Raw genomic sequence first — 23,096 nt, 5'->3', positions numbered from 1 at the left:
AAGATCATGGAAGCAAGCTTCTAATAGTTATTTGCAACAGCTAGATCGTTTTCAAACAAAAATCTACTTTTGTTCTTTCAATTTGCAAGTTTTGTTTTAGACAAGAAGTGACTGCTGCCGTTGGCTTTAGTGCTTACGATATTTCAACGCTGCTTGCAATTACAAGAAGTGCACACTTCCGCTAACAAAAAACCCGAAAATCCTATCGATAAATGAGCTGCATATGTATCGATAGTGGTGCTGCCCTGGTAATCAAATATACGAGACGGCGCCAATATTCAATTTAGTTTCGAAATGGCTATACAAAGGCGCGCTTCATACTTAAATTAAAAATCTTGTTTAAAACTTATTTCGCTTTTTATTTTTGTTTTTCTTGACAGTTTTGCCAACTGGACCTTTCTGTGTCTTTGCGATTTTCTTGGTTATGAGGAATTTGAGACGCTTTTTAACCTGGTCATAATTTTCGTTCTCCAGCTCTGCTGTACTCGACTTGAAGAACTTGGCACCTTCTGCAAGATATAAATAAAGTTAAAGACACATTGTTCACCATATGTAGTCGATTCATACCTTTAAGTCTGATATCGTTTTTCGGTATAAAGAAAGATTCTATAAAGATTTTCGGCTTCTTTTTCTTCTGCTTGCCTGGCTTCTCATTTTCCTTAGCCACCTGCGATTGCTCCTCCTCCTCTTCCTTGGCCTGCGGCTGCTCCTCATCTTCGCTATCGGAAGAGTCGTAGCTGAATGGATTCACCTGACCCAGACCCAGTTTATTGGACTTATTGACCAATATCTTTTCATGGCCTAGCTTCTCTAGCTGATCCTGTCGCTGTGCAACCGCTTCCTCATGGCTGCTGCCAAACATTTCCAGCAGGCTGAAGCCTTCACCGCGCGTCTTCAGCGATTCCTTGAGCGTATCTGTGACCACGTAGAAGGAGCTCTGTGAGACTGGCGCTGGCTTGGTACCTTCTTCTTCTGTCTGCGCCATTTCGTTCTTCTGCTTTGGCTGTTGCTTGACTTTCTCCTTGTCCTTGTCCTTGACACGCACCATCTTCTGGTGCTCCTCTTTGGCCGGATCATAGCGCAACATTTTCTTATTTTTGGCCACCTTCGCCGCTGTCGCAGTGGCTGTGTCTATTTTGCGGCCAATCACCTGCTCTAAAATGCCCATCTGCCAATCGCGCTCGTTGTCCTGGGGGTTCTCCGTCTGCTCTGGCTCATCCTGCTCCTGATCGTCGTCGTCTTCGCCCACAAAATTGGCTGTTATACGAAATCTGGGATCCAAGCTCTGTTTACTTTGCATTTCCACCAGACGTTCGCCCTTTTTGCCACTGTGCTGAGGCAGGACAAACTCTTTCTCCTGCTCATCGCCATCCTCATCGTCGAACAGATCTCGTCCCTTTGGCTTCTGCACCTTAATCTGCTCCACCTCTTCGTCCTCTTCGGCATCGCTGAACTTGATGCGCTTCGATGTTGGGGCCTCGGCCGAGGCCAATGCCTGCTGAATGAGCGACTTCTTTTGCTGATGCTGCTGCTTCATTTTATTCAGCGACTCTTTGCGCTTTGAATCTGCAATTGAGGCTTTGGCATCCAGCTGTTTGGTGCTGGGCTTCTTTTGCTGCTCGATGATGTGCAGCGGCTTCACATCATGTTCCTGTTGGATGACAATCTGCAAGAGGAGGCAACGAGTTAAGCGCATTTCGAATTCCAAATATAAACAGTTTGTGACGCACTTTGCCATTGTGAATGGAGTTGGCGGCACGCTTCTTGGTTATCAACAGCTCAGGCGCCACTTCATCATCGTTGATCTCCTCGTGTTCGCCAAAAACGCGCCGTTTGTTCTGCGTATTTTGTACCAGCAGGCGGGAACTACTTTGATTTGCTTCACTATACGCTGGCTGCTCCTGCTGCTGTTGTTCGTCACGCTCACGCTTCAGACGATCCAAAAAGGATTCCTTGGCCAGGGAGACCTTCAACTGGCTACCATGCAAGCGCTGCCAATTAAGCTCGTTAAGACCTGCAATTAAAATGCAATTATTTTTTATAGTTTCAGTTAAAGTGCCCATCTGCGTCTACATACAGTATTCGGCATCATCTGTCTGCAGCGTCACGAATGCAATAATTTTTGGAATTGTTTGTCCTGAATCAACGAATTGTTCCTTCGTTTTTAGCTCCACACGCTGCACCTGGCCATAATCCTGAAAGAGGCCACGCAGATCCTTCTCTGTTGTGCTCGCCGGTAAGTCGGCAAGGAAGAAACGCGTGCCGCTCATACTTATAGTTAGTTTTTATAAAAAAAAACCTAAGTATTTAAAAATAAAAAAAAATATAAAATACGCGCACGTGTAGGTAAAACAACACAGCTGTTGGCGGTCAGTGCTGTAAAATGACTTTATTTTAGAACATATCGATTATTGGGCTTTTGACGTCAGCAGGTGCTGTTCTATATGTGATCTAATTGGAGATGAAGTCGTGAAGAGATATCGAACGTTAGTCTCGATATATAATTTTGTATATATTTATTTTTTGTTTTAATGTATAGGCTTTTCAATTCTTTAAATAATCTAGACCTTGATTTGAAATTTCGGCACAGTCAAAATGGATAGTTTGTCATGCTCGTCGTGCCGTTAATTGAACTATCGTTACGATTCGATATGTCTTGCGCAAAGACACATCTCCATATACACACACAGTCAGATTTTATTATTTATTTTTGTTTTCTGTGCTAAATCTTTTGGAGCGCAATTTTTACAGATACAAAATAAAAAGATAATGGATAAAACCAGAGCTGGCAGTGCAACGACTTTGGAAAAATGGGGATTTCCATTGCTAGAGCTCTATCGGCTCGCCTTCACCTTCTACAAACGTAAATGCAGAAATTTGTTATGATGTGTCTTGTAATTTGTTAGCATTTTTATGGCTTACATGCGTGTTTGTTTTGCAGAAAACTCTGGCAAGGCCATACATCTGTCTTACGAGGACAATCTCAAGTTGATCGCCTTCAAACAACAGGCCGCCTTGGGACCTTTCAATACAAATCGTGCGCCGGCTCTTGGTGTGCTCGACGTGATCGGACGTGACAGACAGCAGCACTGGCAACTGTTGGGTGATATCACGAGAGAGCAGGCTATGGAGGGTTTCATAGATCTTTTGGACACAATGTGCAGTGCCTTTCGTCCCTACATCGAGGCGGTGCGTCAGAATCGCGATGCCAATCTAAAGGCCGATCTGCGTCGCATGGAACTGGAGAAGGAGGCGCGCGAGAAGCGCGAACGCGAGCAGCAGGAGCTGCTAGAGGAGGGCTACAAGGAGGAATTGCAGCGACGCCAACTACAGGACGCACTCAACAAGCAAACGTATCAGCAATTTAAGGTAATCATTTAACTGTCGCGGCACACGCTATCGATTTTCTAATACCACGTACGCACTACGTGTCGGCAGACAGCCATAACAGCCTTTGAGACTGAGCTTGTGACAGTGGCTGTTAATTGCTCACACATGTTATATAAATATGTTATCTAGTATTTAGCAAAAGATAACTATTTATATTCTATGTGGATTAGCTAAATCGTGAAACAAAGGTAACTTCTGTGATACTATTCAAGCAACTACTGAATCAACTCTGACGAATTCAATTGAAGGTATTCAAAAGTTATTGAAAACTTTCAAGACTGTGCTAAGCCATTTCAGCGTTGAAAATATTTGTTAAGTTTTAATTCATGCATAAAATAGAAAGGTATTAAAGCTTCAGCCGGCTTAAAAGTACCTAAGACCTATAAGGCAAAAGAATGTTACATATGAACCACTAAATTTACTAACTAGAACTAGTTTAGTTATTTGAAAAGGAACCCGTTCATATGAGCTAGTCATATATTTGAGGTCTGATCAAGTCTTGTTTATGAATAAGTATTAAAGAAATTTTCAAGAATAGTGAACTGAACTGGACATACATATATGATGAATATACGGTTATTGGCTGCCTTTCCTTATCCCCTCAACATCATCTACAGGGTATCTCACAGTCAATAACAGAGTCGCCAACACCTTGTGGGCGCAAACTGTTGCACCTGTTGTGTACCCATCCTTCTAGGCCTTGACAAACACGTCAATAATAAATGCTAATTGCCGACGATGGCGGCTCGAATGAGGTCACAGTCACAGTCAGAGTCACAGTTATTGTTCCATTTACATTCACACAAAACACTAAATTGGGTCAGACATAATCGAAATATTCAAGGACACTCCTTTTCATTAGTAAATAAATTAACCATTCTCTTTGGTTTTTGTGGCCTATTATCTGCCTTACAGCTGTACGCGGAGAAGCAATTTCCTGGCAATCCTGAGCAGCAGGCTGTGCTCATACATCAGTTGCAACGGGAGCATTATCATCAGTACATGCAACAGCTACATCTGCAGAGCCAAATGCAATCGAATCTGAGTCAAGAGGAACAGCAAACGCTGGAAATGGACAAGGACAAGGACACGTTGCTGCATGTGGAGCTGCAGGAACACAGCGGCGGTGATGCTGCTGGCGGCGGCAACAACAACAACAATAATAATAACAATAACATCAACAACCGCAGCGACGGCAGCAGCAGCACCGTCAACAACAGTCCTGGCCATTCAGATCTCGTCCAGGCCATGGATACGCTGCAGCTGAGCACGCTCGAGTCCCAGCAGCAAGAGCAGCCCGAACAGCTGCAGGAGCAGCTCGAGGGCGAGGGTAACGAGGAATACAGTGAATATGTGATGATACGTCCGGCCAAAATATGGACGCGGCCCGATATCGAACAGTTCAAGACTGAAGTTTCTGCCGGCGATGGTGATGGCGTCATTACCATTGGACACGGCGATACGGTTACAGTGCGTATATATAGTTATATATAAATATATCATCTTATAGACTGATCATGAATTGTTTCCTGTTCCAGGTGCGCGTGCCTACAAATATGAATGGCAAATGCATTTTTTGGGAATTTGCCACCGACAATTACGATATTGGTTTCGGAATATATTTTGAGTGGGCAAAGCCAGTTACCAGCGAGGTGACGGTGCACGTTAGCGATAGCGATGAGGACGACGAGTGTCTGGATGAGGATTATCTATCGACCACCGAGGATTTGGAGTCGGGTTCCATGTCGCAGGACCGCAATACGCTGGACGCCCAAGCTGCGGCGATGGCTGCCAAGCCACCCATTTCCATTATTGTGCCAATATATCGGCGCGAGTGCTACAACGAGGTCTATGTGGGCTCGCATTCGTATCCCGGCGAAGGAGTTTACTTGCTGAAATTTGACAATAGCTACAGCATTTGGCGTTCCAAAACGCTTTATTATCGCGTCTACTACGAACGATAGGGCCAAAGGAAAGCAAAACGAAAGGAGTCTAGTATTAGTCTACACTTACCAAGTGCATATACATACATACATACTTATACATACACATATTTGGGGGTGTATAGTCCAAAATATTAGACATATTTCTATGAATTTCGAAAGTCATATAAGCTGTTAGGAAGGATGTGCGTCGCGTGTTTTATGTTGTGGGGTGTGTATACATAATGTGCATATGCAACATTTTAGGAACTACACTTTTCCACTTGCAAGCTGATTAAATCATTATTATTTATTATATAGTTTTCAAAATAAATTAATATGTACTAAAAAATGTCGAACAAAGTCTATTTACCACCGTTATATAGGGAGGGACAGAGAGGGAAGACAATTGGCGCTAAGAATTTTGAAATGGTGCAACGGCCAGCGCTACCAGATGTGCTAGATGTGGGTTGGTTGACAGCTATCGTACGATTGCAGCTTGAGAATCTCAGATTGTAGCAGCTAACATATCATTTTTATTTTGTTATGTTTAGATTTATTTTCATTGGATTTTTATGCAAAACTTCAACCTTTTACAACGTGTTGATAAAACCAGCGCTGCCAGAAGTCAACAGTCAGTGCTGCCAGATAATTTGAATGCGCGCCAACAGCTGTTTAACAAGGCAACGCTGCCAGATATGCACTACATTTATCATGTGTTGTTGTTGTTTAATTTGAAAAGCCGGTAAATTTGTGTTATGTATGCAGCCGCATCGCAATTGCCTAAATATCCAGCTCCATGCAGTCGACTTGGCCAACGTTTGGTCAGCTATATGCTAGGCATTGAAACCTCCTGCGATGACACAGGCATAGCCATAGTGGACACATCCGGTCGGGTGCATGCCAATGTGCTTGAGTCTCAGCAAAAGTTTCACACGCGGTAACAAATACTTGACATTCTGAATAAAAGAAATAGATTTATATATATAAATTTCCAGTTACGGCGGCATTATACCGCCACGTGCTCAGGATCTTCATAGAGCGCGCATTGCAGCTGCCTATGAGCGGTGCTTGGAGCAGGCGCAACTGCAGCCGGAGCAGCTCACCGGGATTGCGGTGACCACACACCCGGGCCTACCCTTGAGCTTAATTGTGGGTCTGCGCTTTGCCCGTCATCTGGCACGCCGCCATCGTAAACCTATGTTGCCCGTACATCACATGGAGGCGCATGCCTTGCAGGCGCGCATGGAGCATCCGACTGAAATAAGTTATCCATATCTTTGCCTGCTCATTAGCGGTGGCCACAGCCAGCTGGCGATGGTTAATGGGCCTGGTCGGCTGACGCTGCTTGGCGAAACACTGGATGATGCACCCGGCGAAGCATTTGATAAGATTGCACGACGTCTGCGGCTCTATGTGCTGCCACAGTATAGACTGTGGAATGGCGGGCGGGCCATCGAACATGCTGCTCGGGATGCCAAAAACCCGACTGCATTCGAGTTTCCATTGCCATTGGCGCAACAGCGCAATTGTAATTTCAGCTTTGCGGGCATCAAGAATAATTCCTTTCGTGCCATACGCAAGCAGGAGCGCGAGGAGCGAACACCTCCAGATGGCATCATTAGCAACTATCGGGACTTCTGTGCGGGTCTCCTAAATGCAGTCAGTCGCCATCTGATGCATCGGACGCAACGTGCTTTAGAGTACTGTTTGGAGCGGCAGCTCTTTGGAGCAGCGCCGCCCACACTTGTCATCTCGGGGGGCGTGGCGAACAATGATGCCATTTTTGAGAATCTGAAGCATTTGGCTAGCGCCTACAACTGCCGCTGCTATCGACCGTCAAAACTCTACTGCTCCGACAATGGAGTCATGATTGCCTGGCATGGCATCGAGCAGTTACTCCAAGATCCGAATCAGAGCCTGCGACTGGACATTGACAAAATCGACGTAGCAGGCAGCGCTGGATTTCAGCAGTCGATGATTGCCGATGTAGAACTGGCGGCCATCAAATGCAAGTGGATTAAACCGCTCTAGTCGAGCACGATCTTTAAAAGAGAAATCTATATACCATAACTGTTGTAATATAAAAGTAATAAAACTGATAAGATTTTGTTAATATATGCAGACAATGCTGATTAAGTCATCTGAAGTTAGTATAGCAAGTCATATAATGCGTATATTTGTACGATTCATCCTATGTCCACGCTCACTGCAATAACTATTTAAGTACTTAACTTTTGATAGTCATAGAGCTAAGAACAAAGACTCTACAGTAATCAATAAAAACAAAGAAAACGCTCCACTTTGTCATATACATTATAGCAAAGTCCGATCCGATATATAAAATATATAAATGGTATGGCACTAAAGTAATTGATAATGAGTTAAGCAAAACAGCTTACGATGAATCAACTTTATAATATACGATGACTGTTGGAGTCCCATACGCATACATATATACTGATTGATTCAATGTGTAGCCCTGACCTAAGACAAGTTTTAAAAATAACTGGACAATACACTTGGGCAGCAAGCCTAAGTATAGATGACATTCGATTTATATATAGAAAGAATACTTCATGAATCTATATATAGAAAGTATACTTAATGAACCCACAAAAAGGTTTTGGTTCTGCATCTCTTTCTAACTCATAGCACTCGTCAAACTCTGTGGGTCCATATAAGATAGTAAGGAATTAACTTGTATATATATAGAGACACATACGAATATTGATCTATCTACACTTTTATATGGAAGAGACATCCTTGTATAGATATAGATACATCCCTATTCACACATATGTAGCTTAATCCAACAATAGATATATCATTCTATAGATATAGATACATCCCTTCATAGATATAAACACATCCATTTAGATATATAGTTACATCTTTATTCAGATATAAATGTATCCTTCCATAGATATCGATTCATCCCCATCAAGTTAGAGATAAGTCCTTATGCATCCTCATACATCCTCACATAGATACCTTTGTTTAAGCACATAGATCTCCCCGCTTCATCGACCCAAAGTTGATTTCATTTAGTTCGTTTATACATTATATATATATGTATATATATTTGTTTTGTTGTTTTCTTTCTTGTTTTATTATATTATCTGAAATCAATAATGTCAAATCTCTAATGTCTAAAAAAAAAATGTAAAATTTGATAATGTATACATATAAAAATATTAAAAAATGCATTAGTTCTTCTTCCATCTGCCGACTTCGTTTCTGCTTCTTCTTCTGCTACATTTTTTGTTTTTGTTTTTTATGCTGAACTACAATACAATTTTTGTTTTTGTTTATCTCTTTTGCTTCTTGTTTTTGTTTGGATTACTTATATAGAGTTTAGTTTTTTTTTTTTTGTTTTTGTATTTTCTTGTGTTTCTAAATATGTTTTTTATTTATTTTTGTGTTGTTGTTTGCAACGTTTTACTTATATATTTCAATACTCTTAATTTTTGTTTTGTTTATTACATAATTGCGTTTTACATACATTACGCATAGCTTTCATTATTATATATATATATTTTTTTAGTTATATTTTGTGTACCGTTATTTATTGCGTGTGTGTGTGTGTGTTTGTAAACAATTGGTAGACATATTGTTTATGATTATATATATATATAAATATATGTAATATATATATAAATACGATTTGTTGTCTCTCTCTCTGCTCGCTGATTTTACTATTGCTCTGAGCAGCTTTTCTTCTTTCACACATCTATATATGCATATATTTATATATAGTATACATATACATATATATATAGTTAAATTTATGCAAAACATGCAAATCTGCACAAGTTTTCAGTTTTGTTTTGTTTACGTTTGTTTTATTTTTAATTTTTAGTTTTGCTTTTCCGTTTTTCTCTTTTTGCTTCTCTTAATATAAATAATTTGTTTTTTTTTTACTATTTATTGTTTTCTCTTTTATCTTAATATGGAGGGGACAGAGAGTTTAGATACGAAAAATATATATATGTTTATATATATATATATAAATAATTATATAGTTTTATAATAAAAGTTTTAAGGTTTGGCTTAGATAGAGCACTGGTTAAAAAGCAAATTTGAGAAAGAAAAAAAAAAACAAGTTAAAAAAGAAAACATAGGGAAAGAAATATATATATATATATATACATACATATATATATATATATATATATATACATACATACATATGAGTAAATATATATATAGCTATATATGGGGGCTTTCTTTGATTCCTTTGAGAGCGAAGCAGAGAAAAAAAGGGAAGCAACCGAAAAAAAAACCATTTAAAAAAAATACACACAAACAACGAATGGATACAAAAGAAATTAGAGGAACCTGCATTTCCTCCGCTTGGTCGGCTCTGGCGGCTCTAAGGCGGCCAGAATTGCCTCATCGAATACATTCTTCAGTCCCTTCTGCGTGAGGGCCGAGCATTCAACATATTTGACTGCCTTCAGCTCCTTGGCCAGCTTCTCGCCCTGCTCGGATGTGATTGGCTTTTGTTTGTTCTTGGCCAGTTTTTCCAACGTGCTCGTCTCGTCGCGCAAATCGATTTGTGTGCCAACCAGCAGGAACGGCGTCTTTTGACAATGGTGCGTTATCTCGGGCACCCACTGTAATAGAAGACAATGATATATTATATTAATGCTCCTACACTCTTACCCTCGCTTTCGCTGTCTTTGCTTACCTTCTCTTTGACATTCTCAAAGGAACTGGGACTGACCACCGAGAAGCAGACAAGAAAGACGTCCGTTTGTGGATATGACAGTGGACGCAATCGATCGTAATCCTCCTGGCCGGCGGTATCGAAGAGTCCCAGCGTATACGGCTCACCGCCGATCATAACGGTCACCGCATAATTGTCAAATACAGTTGGCACATACTCTGATGGAAATTTGTTGGTTGTGTACGATATAAGCAGACAGGTCTTGCCCACGGCTCCATCGCCAACTACCACGCACTTGATGGTTTGCATGCCGTAAGAGTTATTTTTTACGCGATTTCTGCGAATTCCAAAACATATATCAATACATGCTACTTATGATAAATCGAAGCAAGCCGTAAGCACTCAATATGCAAGGTTCATCTGTCGACACGCATGTCATATGCCTAAGAGCGACGCCAGATCAATTGCCAAGCTTCACAAGCTCCACTGTAGGCCAAAGAGTCAAGTGATTCATACAGTTAAGATTGCCAAAGCATGCTCTCTATAGGCTATTCTCTTCACTGGTTTCACTGTAGCCCATACAGTCATGTGTGTAAATATGCATACAAATGTATGGGTGTGTGTCTGTGTGCCCTCTCATATGGCTTAATTACTTTCGCAAAGAGGCGCGTGGGCGTGGAAATAAGGGAAGGCCCTTGCCCGGCCAAGTGATTGTCAAGTTCTTCAGCCGCAGGGTGGTTAAATATCAGAATGGGCGAGGGTAGGAGATGAGAGGGGGTGCATTGGCTCATTTGGGAGTGCGCTTTGTTATTATCAACACACACCCAAACACAAACACTCACACATATTATTTACAAAAGAAACACATACATATGTATGTGTAAGTATCTGCAAAAACACTTCATATCAGTGGCGAGACGCATATTGCCATTTACTTGTAATTTTATTATATTTTATTTTTTTTGCCTAACTATTGTCTTATCTATGCGTGTGAGTTGTATTTGTGGAACTTTGTACACAGAGAACACACACTTACACTTACATCCTACTATTCACACACACTCATGAGACAGCCGGGTATCGTCGTCGCAGTCGCCGTCACCGCCGGCTTCCTTTTAATGGAGCATAAAGCAGAGAGCCGCAGGCAAAGGCGATGACTCAAGCTGTGCATGTGTGCGTGCAGAATAAAAGAAAAATAAAGAGAGAAAAAACAACACCAGGCATTCACACACACATACACAAAGTGCCTAGATAAGCGCGCAGGCAGTTCTAATATGAAATATGCAGTGGCCCCTGCCATAACCGAATCACACATACACACACACATTGATAGCGTTTACGCATGCATATGTATTTAAGTGCGCGCGTGTGTGCCTTAAACGTAGTTTTGCTGCAGCCAATATGCTAATTTATTTTGACACAAATGCACTTGTGTATAAATATACACACATACATGCATGCAGGCACATGCATATGCGCATATTGTTTTGCATCGCCCACACACGCACTCACACGTACGGGGAGTTTATAATTAATAGAAAGCCAGGCAAAACGAAATGCACAAATTATGTTCACATTTCGAAAATTTTGCCAGCAGCAAGAATAAATTTGAGCCAATCGTTTGCAGCAACACACACTGACGTACACTCATACACACAGACGCACACTGACGTATAAAGCAGACACTAGCAGCTAAAGCAGTCATCGTTAACATTTTTTGTCACTTTTCACTCGACAGAATTTTCTCTTTATTGGCGCACCAGATGTATTGGTTTAGATTTTTGTTCAGTTAATAAAGACATGCCCTTGCGTTGGCTTACGAAATTTTACTTACAACTGATCTAAATTGAAATCGGCAGATATATTTGTTTAGTTTTCGCTATTTTTTTGGGCTGGGTTGGGCGTCGATTCGTATAGAAAACTACTATTTTTCTTTTGTGTGGTCGTTCTTTGCAGCAATAGTAATCTGTATGCGTGCGAATGACGAAGCACAGGGTTGCCACTGCGACAATCGCTATCGTAATTTTGACGTTTATAAATGGCAGCACTATAATACAATGTTGCCACTCCGATTAAATGCAACTCTCTCATCTGTCATCTAGAATAAGAATAAGAGAGGAGGAGGACCAGCGACAACAAAGTGGGCGACCAATATTACAATCGCCAGGCACTGAGCAAAAAAGTTTCAACCGACTGGAATGACATAAAAATGGCTGGGTTCTTAAGAAGCAGGTATGAAATTTATTAACCAATAATTAAGTAAATCAACCAATCGAGTAATGTCAATTACGACTTAATGCAGTCATGCGCATGCATAAATTGAGAAACGTACATATGTATGCAAGAACACCATTACAGTGACCTGCAGTTTATTTAATTCATGGCCAAATTTTTTCATCAATACAGCAAAAAAAAAAAAAAAAAAAAAAATATATATATATATATATATATATATATATATATATATATATATATATATATATATATATATATATATATATATTGCTGTATTGATGAATAATGTAGGTATAGATATATAATTATAGAAATATCTTACCTACCTGAATTATATTGATGTACATATAAAAATATTTTCAGAAAACGAAGTCGGGAAGATGATCTACCTTGCGAATCGACCCCCCTTTCCAAACGTATCAACAATCTGCATTTAAACTACGACGATGGGAATAGCAGCAGCAGTAGCAACTGCAGCATACCAAATCTTATTAATGATAATAATAATTATATATTACCAACGATCCAAAATGGAGGAATTAGTCCTGCAGAAGTGGTCGGCGGTGGCATATATGATTATAATCCCGAGCTGAATGCTGATCAAAATCCATACTATTATGAGAAGAACAAAATGTTATATGACTTGCACGTTGAACGTGTTAAGCGACACAATCACTAAGATTTTATAGAACACAAGTGGATTCAACTTAATGCTCTAAGACAAACGATAATTATAAGAATAAATGTGCATACAACATGCTTTATTCAAGGTGATACAAAAGAAAACCAAGAAATCAATTCAAATCTCATATAAACATAATAGATAACAACATACACAAAAATGAACAAGGAATAATCAAATCGCTTGCCTTAACCATTCGTTAACAGAACAAATAACAATATGATAGCTGATAGTGCCAATAATTCAAAGAAATAAACTCAGATGGATTACTTAGCCGATCTTCTATCTTTAAAGGTTCATTTATAAGAAGCTCCAAAACAACAGTTTAAATATTGTAAGCATTCAAAGCTCTGCGAATTGAGACAAAATGTGTTCGAAATATATTGAAATGTATATTTGTGTATGTATGTAGAATTAAAAGTAAGCTTTAGCTAACGATAACAACTGTTAAATACAAACCTCTACAAGCAAGACAAAACAACAAGAAAATATGAAAGTGGTAAAACATATATAGTTAGTAATTTTGAAATACCTACGTACACATAAACACCATAAGACTTTTCAAATTTTTTTCTGCACACACGCAACATTTGTTAAATCTGTTAACTATGTTTAATAGACGTTACAATTGTTCTAGAGTTGTGTGCTGGAGTCTTTAACTTCAATACAATATACTTAAGTTAACGATAAACAAGCCATGTATGAAGCAGCAATACTGTTAATAAAGTATTATAGGTTTTTTTCTAAAAAAAATTTTTTGCACGTATTTCTTTTGTTGAATTTTCCACTTGGGACTGTTTTTAGGACTGCGCACCACTGTGCTTTGGCGTATTGAACGTTACTGTTGGCTTTCTCAATTGTGATAGTGCAATAAGCGTTCGCTCGCTCTTCTACCATCAAATGAACACTCTCTTGCTCGGTGTCGCTCTCTCTCATTCACATTGGTACGCATTCACGTCCGACATACACACACACGATCGCACACATGCATGCAGCCACACTCATTCTTTGTTGTTGCTATTTATACGCTCGCAATTTATTTTTGACAAAGTAAAAATGTTGTAATATATTGTTCAAAATTTAGTTATAACATATTCAATTAAGTGCCTTCGCAGTGCCAGTCCAGTATTTACACAAACAAAAAGTCAAATACATAAATGCAATATGTGCGAATGCGAACGAAGTGGAAAATGTTTGACAAGTGCAACAAGTAAACACAATAGCCTCACATAATAGCCAGTCATATGTAAATATATATACATATACATATATATATATATATGTACATATACATACATACATAAGTATGTGCAAATAGTTAATAGCTGAACAATAATACATCACAATCGATATTGCAATCGGAATCACAATCGCCGTCGCCGTAGAGGATGAGCCCATTCGGTTCGAAGAAGAACCGTTCATTGCCGGTGCGCGTGAGCACCTTCGATTCGGAGCTGGAGTTCGAATTGGAGACGCGCTCCACCGGCCAAGAGTTGTTCGATCTGGTTTGTCGTACGATTGGGTTGCGTGAATCATGGTATTTTGGACTGCAGTACGTCGACACGCGCAACAATGTCTCCTGGCTCAAAATGGACAAAAAGGTCAAAGATCAGCGCGTCGAATTGCATGCAAACAATAACATTTACGTCTTCAGTTTCTATGCGAAATTCTTTCCGGAGAACGTCAGCGAAGAGCTGATACAAGAGATAACGCAGCATTTGTTCTTCTTGCAAGTGAAACAGAGCATTCTATCGATGGACATCTATTGCCGGCCCGAGGCATCCGTACTGCTTGCCTCGTATGCGGTCCATGTTCAATATGGGCCCTACGACTATGAGACCTACAAGGACGGCATGCTAGCCGGCGGGGAACTGCTGCCCAAGGGCGTCACAGATCAGTATCAAATGACGCCCGAAATGTGGGAGGAGCGCATCAAGACCTGGTGGGTATCTAAAGACATACATACCACAAAATCCATGACAGCTAAATTTCGAATTTAATGTCTAGGTACATGGATCATGAGCCCATGACTCGAGATGAAGTAGAAATGGAGTACCTAAAAATTGCACAAGATCTGGACATGTATGGTGTTAACTACTTTCCTATTACGGTGTGTAATCTAACCACAAATAGAGTTCGAAAATGTATCTAACCTCACACGGTACTTAAACAAACAACGAAACCCTACATCAGACTTAATGTTAGATTAATCCGAATTCGATATACTCTACTTCCTTGCCTCAATCTTATCTGAATCTAATCTAAGTGTATGACTATGCTCACATGTGTTATCTAACTTGAGCTCGAAGTTGAACCTAGTGTTGATCTTAACTAAAACATAGCGGGATTCGACTCCGGGAGCGTACATAACTCCAAACTTACCCGAGCTAATAGAATCTAATCTGAACGTAACCTCACATACCTTACATCTTATTTGACCTAATTTTATGCTCTTAATCTTAGAATAAGAATAAAACCAAATTGTGGCTGGGCGTTACGGCCGTGGGTCTGAACATCTATGATGAACGCGACAAGCTAACCCCAAAGACAACGTTCCAATGGAACGAGATACGACACGTTAGTTTCGATGACAAGAAATTCACGATACGTTTAGTGGATGCCAAAGTGTCGAACTTTATATTTTACTCGCAGGACTTGCACATTAACAAAATGGTGAGAGAATAGCTTTAACTTCATTGCATATTATGTCTTAACATAATCTGAAATCCATTTGCAGATACTTGACTTGTGCAAGGGCAATCACGATCTCTATATGAGACGCCGCAAGCCGGACACCATGGAGATCCAACAGATGAAAGCGCAGGCCAAGGAGGAGAAACAGCGACGCCAAATCGAACGGAAGAAGTTCATAAGGGAGAAGCAGCTTCGCGAGAAGGCGGAACACGAGCGCTACGACCTGGAAAAACGGCTCGAGCATCTGCAGGACGAGATGCGTATGGCCAGCGATGCGCTGGTAAGCTGATCGATCCTATATTCTATACTTAGATATATTTATATATTTTTCATAATCTTAATTGCCTTTGCAGCGTCGCTCCGAGGAGACAAAGGAGCTGTACTTCGAGAAGAGTCGCGTGAACGAGGAGCAAATGCAGCTGACCGAATGCAAGGCGAATCACTTTAAGACAGAAATGGATCGTTTGCGTGAGCGTCAAATGAAGGTGGAGCGAGAGAAGCACGATTTGGAGAAGAAGATCAGGGATGCCGACTTCTATATGCTCCAGCTGACTGTGGAGAATGATAAACGCGAGGCCGAAACAGAGAAGCTCAAAAAGGAGCTGATCTGTGCCAAAATGGCCGAGAGAGAAGCCACCGCACGTCTGCTGAGCTTCCTCAACAGTGGGCGCAAATCGTCGACGGACAGCCTGCTAACGGCATCGACGGTCTCACAGGCCAATGTCAATAATCCGTCAAGCATTGCGGCAATCAGTACACCTTCGCTGACCACGAGCAGCTCCACAAATGATCTGGAAACCGCCGGGGGAGCAGAGCTAACAAACTCTGCCTCCCACTACATTGTGATGGGCGATAATTCTAGCGGCATTTCCGACGACTTTGAGCCCAAGAAATTTATTTTAACCGACAATGAAATGGAACAGATCGCCAATGAGATGGAACGCAGCCACTTGGAATACCTGCGCAAGTCCAAGAAACAGGTGCAAAATCAATTGCAAACGCTGCGCAGCGAAATCGCACCACATAAAATTGAACAGAATCAAAGTAATCTGGATATACTCAGCGAGGCGCAGATAAAGGCGGGCGAGAATAAATATTCAACGCTTAAGAAACTCAAATCCGGTTCGACCAAGGCGCGAGTCGCCTTCTTTGAGGAACTCTAATTGCAGCGGAAGATACACTGCAAAACAAAAAGAGGGAACAGAACAGAAACTACCTAATCAAGACTCATACAGCGTCAACATTTAAGAAATATTCTAGTTATTTTTGTCAATTTTGTGAACATTCATTTGCATGCGTGTGTGTGAGTGCACATCTATTTATCTCAGTGTACAACATGTGAATCACTGTATTACTGTATCTATGTTTTAGTGTACCTTTTATAGACATACAATTTGTATCAATGTATGTCGTTTAATTTGTCACTCAATTCAACTTATTGTATAGCTTTTGTTTCAGTGTATAGACAAGTAATTTGTATTAATGTGTGTGTCACCTAATTTGTCACTAAATTCAACTTAACCGTTTTTGCTTCAGTGTATAGACAAGTTAATTTTATTAGTGTGTGTGTCATCTAATTTGTCACTCAATTCAATTTGCTGTAAAACATTTGTTTCCGTGTAAAGACAACTAATGTAGGTCATCTAATTTGTCACTCAATTCAACTTACTGTACAGATTTTGTTTCAGTGTATAGATCAACAATTTGTATCAATGTATTTTGTCCGATTTGTCACTCAATTTAATTTACTGTATAGTTTTTGCTTCAGTGTATACCATGGATATGTCGTCTCACGTTGCTATTTATTTCAGTGTATATCCTGTTAATTCAGTTCTCTGCATGTAATTTGCGTTTTGTCTCCAATGTATTTTGTATATATTTATATTTATTTAATGCGTTTGGATATCCTTGTACGAGTTTGTCACTGTATTCGTTTTCTCTCAGTGTATCTATGTAATACCATGTCAATAGCTATAAGCCCTTAACGTTGGCATTATGCTAAGATTGGTTGCCGAATTCAATAAAAACCGTTTAAGTCAGGGCGTACAATTAAATATATGCATAAATGACTCAGCTCGACTCTTTTATTTATAATGGAATGGAATTTTTTGAGTTGGAAAAATTGTAAGGCTTACAGAAGTAAACGGATTGGAATCTCCATGATGAGTTATGCAAGATATTACTTATTACGACTAACCAAATAAAACCGATCACATATAAAATTTTGTTTACATGCTGCTTGAGATAAGCTGTGCACCAGCAGCATATATTACTATTTAGTCATACACCAAATTATTTAAAAGGCAATCCTTAGTATCGATCAATAAGTACTATCAATGCATATTTATATAATTGCACATAAATATTTCTACATATTTTCGTGTCAACCTTGTAGCTTTCACAATGGTAAATCTATTTCCTTCCTTCTCTAATCTATTTTGCTGTATAGCTGTCGCTTTTTCTATATTGCTATGCTCCTTATACTCGAGTGTTTACCGAATGGCAACTGGGCACATTTCTAACGTATTTATTTTTCCCTTAATAAGTCCTAAGGACTATTTTGATGTGTGGCAACGCTTTAATGTTAACCGAGCAGCTTTTGATTTAAGAATCATGCATTTATCGAGCCAGATCAAAGAAGCGCACCGCCACTGTAGGAACAGGAACGTGGCCACCTATCGATTAAAAGTTGAAGCAGTCGACTTTTCCAATTTTTGAAAAACATTTTACCATTTACATTTATTTTATTTTACTCTTTTAGGTTTTCACACAGAAACACGTAAACGTAGTTTTCCTAACGAATAAGTTTTTTTGTTGTTTTCTCATTTTTTTTCGTTCTTTTTTTTATATATTTTATTTTTATTTTTTCTTTGTAACTTATGTAGCGCCGTGTCCTTTGCCAACTTTTGCACACATATATATTATATATGTTATATTGCATATAAATTTTTAATGTTAAATTTGGAACACGCACCTTTAAGCTTCCCTTGGAAAAAAAAATAGATATATGTTTATATAGCTCCCCCTTGCTACCATCGACCCGCAAATTATGACAAAAAATTAATTTTTTTTTCGTACTAAGGAATTTAAATATTTACGTCTTTTTGTTGGTTTTGTTTTTTTGTTTGTTTTTTTTTTTTTTTAACACCGTGGAATTTTTGATATATATGTATATATATCATGTTTTTCTTTTTTTTTTATAGAAAATGTACATCAACAAATAAAAACAGAATGAAAGTTTGTTAAAATTATTTAAAAAAAATTGTATATATATATTTATATATATATATAATTGTTGACTATATATTAAACAATTTGAATTAGAAACTTGTTTGTAGCTTCTGATTTCCTTGGCCCACCTTGAAATCCTATATATATATATATAGCCACACATCAATTGTTATTAACAATATCGCTGTTCTGCCCCAGACTTTGGCTTGTTCTTATTTTTGTTTCTTTTCATTCTTTGTAAATATAATTATTACATATACATACAAACATATATATATATATAATTTTATGAATTTTTTTGTTTTTTTTAGCATTTTTGTTTTTTCTTTTTGTAGTTGGTTTATGTTCTTTTCTTGTATCCTTTGTATTGTGGAAATTTTGAAGCAAAATTATGTGTGTCTGTGTGTGTGTAATTAATTTATAGGCTTCCAGGCGTAAATATTCCTCTTCATCTCAATTGCTTACGCTAGATGTGTGTGTGTGTGTGTTGTGTGTATATGTTTTGTCTGTGTGTGTGTGTTTTGTTTTGTGTGTTTGTTATATATTTATATATATGTATATGTATTTCAAAATTTTTTTTATTACATATATATATATGAGGGTGTATGTGTGTGTCAAGGTTTATCAGCAAACACAACAGCTCCGCTGTTAGCCTCTTTCTGTGGGGGCGTGGCACCTCATTTGTTTCCCCGTCAATCAATTCGCGATTTAGCAATTACTATTCTATATGCACACACACCCACAGCCGCACACACGCACACACCCATGGCAACACACACACACATATATATATAGATATATATTTATATAAATATATATATATGTATACCTAGACAAAGCATATATATATACGTATACAAATATATAGACATAGATATATAGACGATATTGGCGTGTACAGGAGGCATTCGCCTTAACAATGTTAACTCAGGGACAACTGATTCAGCGACAGCAAACGCTCCACGGCTGCATTGATATCCCCAAACGTTGCAATAAGAGCTGTTGTCGATAAAGAGAGAGAGAGAGAGATCGAATGAGTATATATATTATAGATTAGGATATAAATTTCAATATATATATAGCTAGTTATCTGTGTACAGTTGAAATACTCTTGCAGCAGAGAATTGTCTAACTTCAATTAACTTTTTATATAATATAGATCAGTCTATATATAAGTAGACTTCCTGACTAGTTTGCTTAAAATAGATTATAATCCTCTATAAAGCACACTTTACATCCTCTTCTATAAATAGACTTACTGACTCGTTCGTTTAAATGAGTTTAGATTAGACTATAATGCACTCAATTTGTTTTAAAGATTATTCATAGAAGAACTATATATATATATACTAGCTCGATACGTAAGAAGTAGAGCACAGAACTGAGAGAACTCGAATTCGTCTGCAAAGTGATACGAGAGATATATACATATGTATATATATAATGTATAGATACAGTTGGGCTTTTGAGCTAAGGATCGACTAGTAAGAGTTGACTTCACTCAAGTGCTGACTTATAGGCTACACACAAAATTGACAGATATAAGTTAACCATATAGATAAGCAACTGTACTGGACTGGAACATACGTGGTTTAGCAGAAAGATTAATCGACTAACGAGTATACTTATATGATACATATAGCTATCATATGTATGTATATGGGAGTATATTAATATGCTTGGCATTTTGATTTGATTAATATGATCTGGCTGATCTTTCACTGCCTAAATACACATATAACTAAATATAGACGCCTGCCTTTACAACCTATAACTATACAACACATGTTAAATGTCTTAAACTAATCTACACTCTGCTGGATTATTATCAACTGTACAAATATCATCTTATATAGATATATATCTATATATGCACATAATTAGCTATATATTTAGATATGTAGTCAGCTTACCCTGCAAATTGGCATCGCGATTGACAAAGCCCATGGAATCGAGCTGCTCCAGTTGGGATTGGTAGCGCACCTCCGGTGGCTGCGTACTGTCTGCATTGTTGGACATGCCGTTGAGCATGCGCATCATGAAATCGTTAAAGAGCTGGGCATTGGGTCCGCCGCCGGGTGCCAATGGTGGATTTGCGGCACTAGCATTGTTCGGCGTTGTTGAATTAATGCTGCTGGCATTGGTGGCGCTATTAGTGGAATTTGTGGTTGTGGTGCCATCGCCGCTAGCCGGATCAGTGTTATTGACGCCCGGTGGCGGCGGCGGTATGCCCAGTGTGCCAACTAGATTCGGTGCAGCGCTACGCAGCTGTTCCATGCCCTGTTGAATCTGCAGGATGGCATTGATTGCCTCCGGATTGGTTAGCATGTTCATCACATCCGGATTCTGCATCTGTGCCATAAACTGAGGCATCATTTGTCGCACTTGCTCCTGCAGCTGTGGATTGTTCGCCAACAGGGGGCTGGTACTAAGTAAGCGTGACGCCATATCTGGATCCTGTGACATCGATTCCATCATCGAACGTGTATAGGGGGCGTTCAATAGATTTTGCATCAATGCTGGATTATCGGCCATCTGTTGAAGCAGGCTACGCATTGCCGGTGTATTGAGTACATTGTTTGGTGGCTGATCCCCGCCACGTTGATTGTTTGGGCCCGAATTATTGCTTTGGGAGTTGGAATTGGTGCCACTTCGATTGCCGCCTCCGGTGCCCCATGGATTTGGCAACGGATTGCGATTCTCCGTGCCTTGCTGTGGATTAACTCCGGCAGTACCGCCGCCACCGCCCTCGACTAGGCCGGCAAACGGATTGCGTCCAAAAGATTCGGTTGCCGCATTCATCATCGGCTCCTGTATATCACGATAGATGCGCTGCAATGCGCTATAGCCACCAGGCACCGATTCCAAATTCGACATAGCACGATCATGCGAACGCATTAGCTCCTGCAACATCGACGGATTGCGCGCCAACTCCATTGTTTGACGCAACAGATCAGGATTGTTAAGCATATGCGAAATTTCTGGATTACGCTGCATTAAATCCTGCATTTGCGGATTCGATGTGATCAGCTGACGCATAGTCTCGGGATTGTTCATCATTTGCTGCACCAGCGGATTATCCATCAGTGAACGCAACATATCTCCATTATTTAACAATTCATTCTGCATGCGTGCCTGCAAGTCCATAAAGGTATTCGAGCCGGCTCCTAGTGCTTCCATACCAGCCAATCCACCAAAATGATTCAGGCCAAACGGTGTCTGACGTACATCAGCCGGTGCACGTGCCGGCGCTTCATTCGTACGTGTGGGCGCTTTGATAACGAGATGTACTGTTAAATTGTCCTTGATGTTATGCATCTTAAGGGTGTCGGTGTCCTTCATGATTTTACCAGCAAAGATTAGCACCAATTGCTCCGGTTCAGCCTCAAATTTTTGTGCCACCAAAATTTTGAACTAATTGAAAGAAAGAATTTTATAAATCAGCACCAATAAAAACAATTCAATTTTAATTGCAAAATGTAAAGAAAAACAACGAACAATGTTGCCCCATCATCATCAATATTTACATACAATGACACACACACACCCATACACTTACATATACATTATTTGCACTTTGCCATCCTTTCTAGAAAAAATGCACTGTACCTTCAATTATAGGCACGCACGCACACATGCACACAAATACGTGGTGCACAGAAGACAAGTGTGCCCACCCCTCCGGACAGTGCTTAGCCGCAATAATTATGTTTCATTAGACTGCCCCTGCCCTCGTCGTTGTCCATGTACCATCACATACTCACAAATATAAATACTCACATCTTTTATTCCAGAATCTTCATCGACTTCAACAGTTTTCTTGTCCTTTGGCGTTTTAACTACCACGTTGATGCGCTTACTACCGCCTTCGGCCATTTTGATATTGTTTTTTTCGCGCTAGTTTTATGCGTTCTTAATATAATGCTATGTTTTCACAATGTTTTTTTTTTGCAATTTTTTTATTTTCTATATATATATATTTTTGTGATCGCCTATTGAAATTTATACGTGCTTTCAAAATAAATTATTTTCCATTTGATGAAAAGTAATTCGTCACTTTCTCACATACGACACACACACACATACATATATATATATATATGTCACATACAGAGTAAGTGTGACCAATGGCGAACAATCAATAATGTACACTAAAATACTTATACTGTGGTCACACACACACTCCAATTTACATTTGAGTGGCGCAGTTGAAAAAATATTCAATTTAAAACTCAATGCACTGAAATCGATATTGTAACATTTTATATAT

The 23,096-nt window shown here is 39.3% G+C and overlaps 7 protein-coding genes across 7 annotated transcripts; 4 read left to right on the top strand and 3 right to left on the bottom strand.

Annotated features, from left to right (window-relative positions):
- Positions 1-267: 267 nt before the first annotated feature.
- LOC108619511 (putative RNA-binding protein CG14230) lies at positions 268-2,417 on the bottom strand. Its single transcript, XM_018016134.2, has 4 exons — positions 2,078-2,417; positions 1,731-2,014; positions 568-1,666; positions 268-509 (listed from the first exon to the last, which is right to left on the bottom strand). Exons 1-4 carry the CDS (start codon positions 2,268-2,270, stop codon positions 340-342), a joined length of 1,746 nt encoding a protein of 581 aa, XP_017871623.2. The 5' UTR covers positions 2,271-2,417; the 3' UTR covers positions 268-339.
- Positions 2,418-2,555: 138 nt separating this feature from the next.
- Positions 2,556-5,664, top strand: LOC108619516 (Golgi resident protein GCP60). Its single transcript, XM_089475362.1, has 4 exons — positions 2,556-2,863; positions 2,942-3,369; positions 4,306-4,860; positions 4,929-5,664. The coding sequence occupies exons 1-4, from the start codon at positions 2,770-2,772 to the stop codon at positions 5,352-5,354; spliced, it is 1,503 nt and encodes a 500-aa protein (XP_089331488.1). The 5' UTR covers positions 2,556-2,769; the 3' UTR covers positions 5,355-5,664.
- Positions 5,665-5,978: 314 nt separating this feature from the next.
- On the top strand, positions 5,979-7,658 carry Tcs4 (Threonyl-carbamoyl synthesis 4). Its single transcript, XM_018016136.2, has 2 exons — positions 5,979-6,252; positions 6,311-7,658. Exons 1-2 carry the CDS (start codon positions 6,071-6,073, stop codon positions 7,344-7,346), a joined length of 1,218 nt encoding a protein of 405 aa, XP_017871625.1. The 5' UTR covers positions 5,979-6,070; the 3' UTR covers positions 7,347-7,658.
- A 1,010-nt stretch (positions 7,659-8,668) lies between these two features.
- Cdc42 (Cell division cycle 42) lies at positions 8,669-11,977 on the bottom strand. Its single transcript, XM_018016137.2, has 3 exons — positions 11,819-11,977; positions 10,006-10,321; positions 8,669-9,931 (listed from the first exon to the last, which is right to left on the bottom strand). Exons 2-3 carry the CDS (start codon positions 10,291-10,293, stop codon positions 9,644-9,646), a joined length of 576 nt encoding a protein of 191 aa, XP_017871626.1. The 5' UTR covers positions 10,294-10,321; positions 11,819-11,977; the 3' UTR covers positions 8,669-9,643.
- A 69-nt stretch (positions 11,978-12,046) lies between these two features.
- LOC108619515 (uncharacterized) lies at positions 12,047-13,654 on the top strand. Its single transcript, XM_018016138.2, has 2 exons — positions 12,047-12,216; positions 12,583-13,654. The coding sequence occupies exons 1-2, from the start codon at positions 12,194-12,196 to the stop codon at positions 12,896-12,898; spliced, it is 339 nt and encodes a 112-aa protein (XP_017871627.1). The 5' UTR covers positions 12,047-12,193; the 3' UTR covers positions 12,899-13,654.
- A 195-nt stretch (positions 13,655-13,849) lies between these two features.
- On the top strand, positions 13,850-17,668 carry Mer (ezrin/radixin/moesin family protein merlin). The gene is made up of 5 exons (XM_018016131.2): positions 13,850-14,843; positions 14,909-15,011; positions 15,365-15,574; positions 15,639-15,875; positions 15,949-17,668. Exons 1-5 carry the CDS (start codon positions 14,290-14,292, stop codon positions 16,756-16,758), a joined length of 1,914 nt encoding a protein of 637 aa, XP_017871620.1. The 5' UTR covers positions 13,850-14,289; the 3' UTR covers positions 16,759-17,668.
- A 651-nt stretch (positions 17,669-18,319) lies between these two features.
- Ubqn (ubiquilin) lies at positions 18,320-22,958 on the bottom strand. Its single transcript, XM_018016135.2, has 3 exons — positions 22,607-22,958; positions 20,740-22,240; positions 18,320-19,825 (listed from the first exon to the last, which is right to left on the bottom strand). The coding sequence occupies exons 1-3, from the start codon at positions 22,700-22,702 to the stop codon at positions 19,749-19,751; spliced, it is 1,674 nt and encodes a 557-aa protein (XP_017871624.1). The 5' UTR covers positions 22,703-22,958; the 3' UTR covers positions 18,320-19,748.
- Between the last annotated feature and the right edge of the window lie 138 nt (positions 22,959-23,096).

The sequence above is a fragment of the Drosophila arizonae genome, chromosome X, assembly GCF_054131065.1.
Source record: "Drosophila arizonae isolate 15081-1271.41 chromosome X, UAZ_ARI_1.0, whole genome shotgun sequence".
Classification (NCBI taxonomy): domain Eukaryota; kingdom Metazoa; phylum Arthropoda; class Insecta; order Diptera; family Drosophilidae; genus Drosophila; species Drosophila arizonae.
Note: the sequence above shows the minus strand (reverse complement) of the source record. Positions and strands in the feature narration are given on the sequence as shown.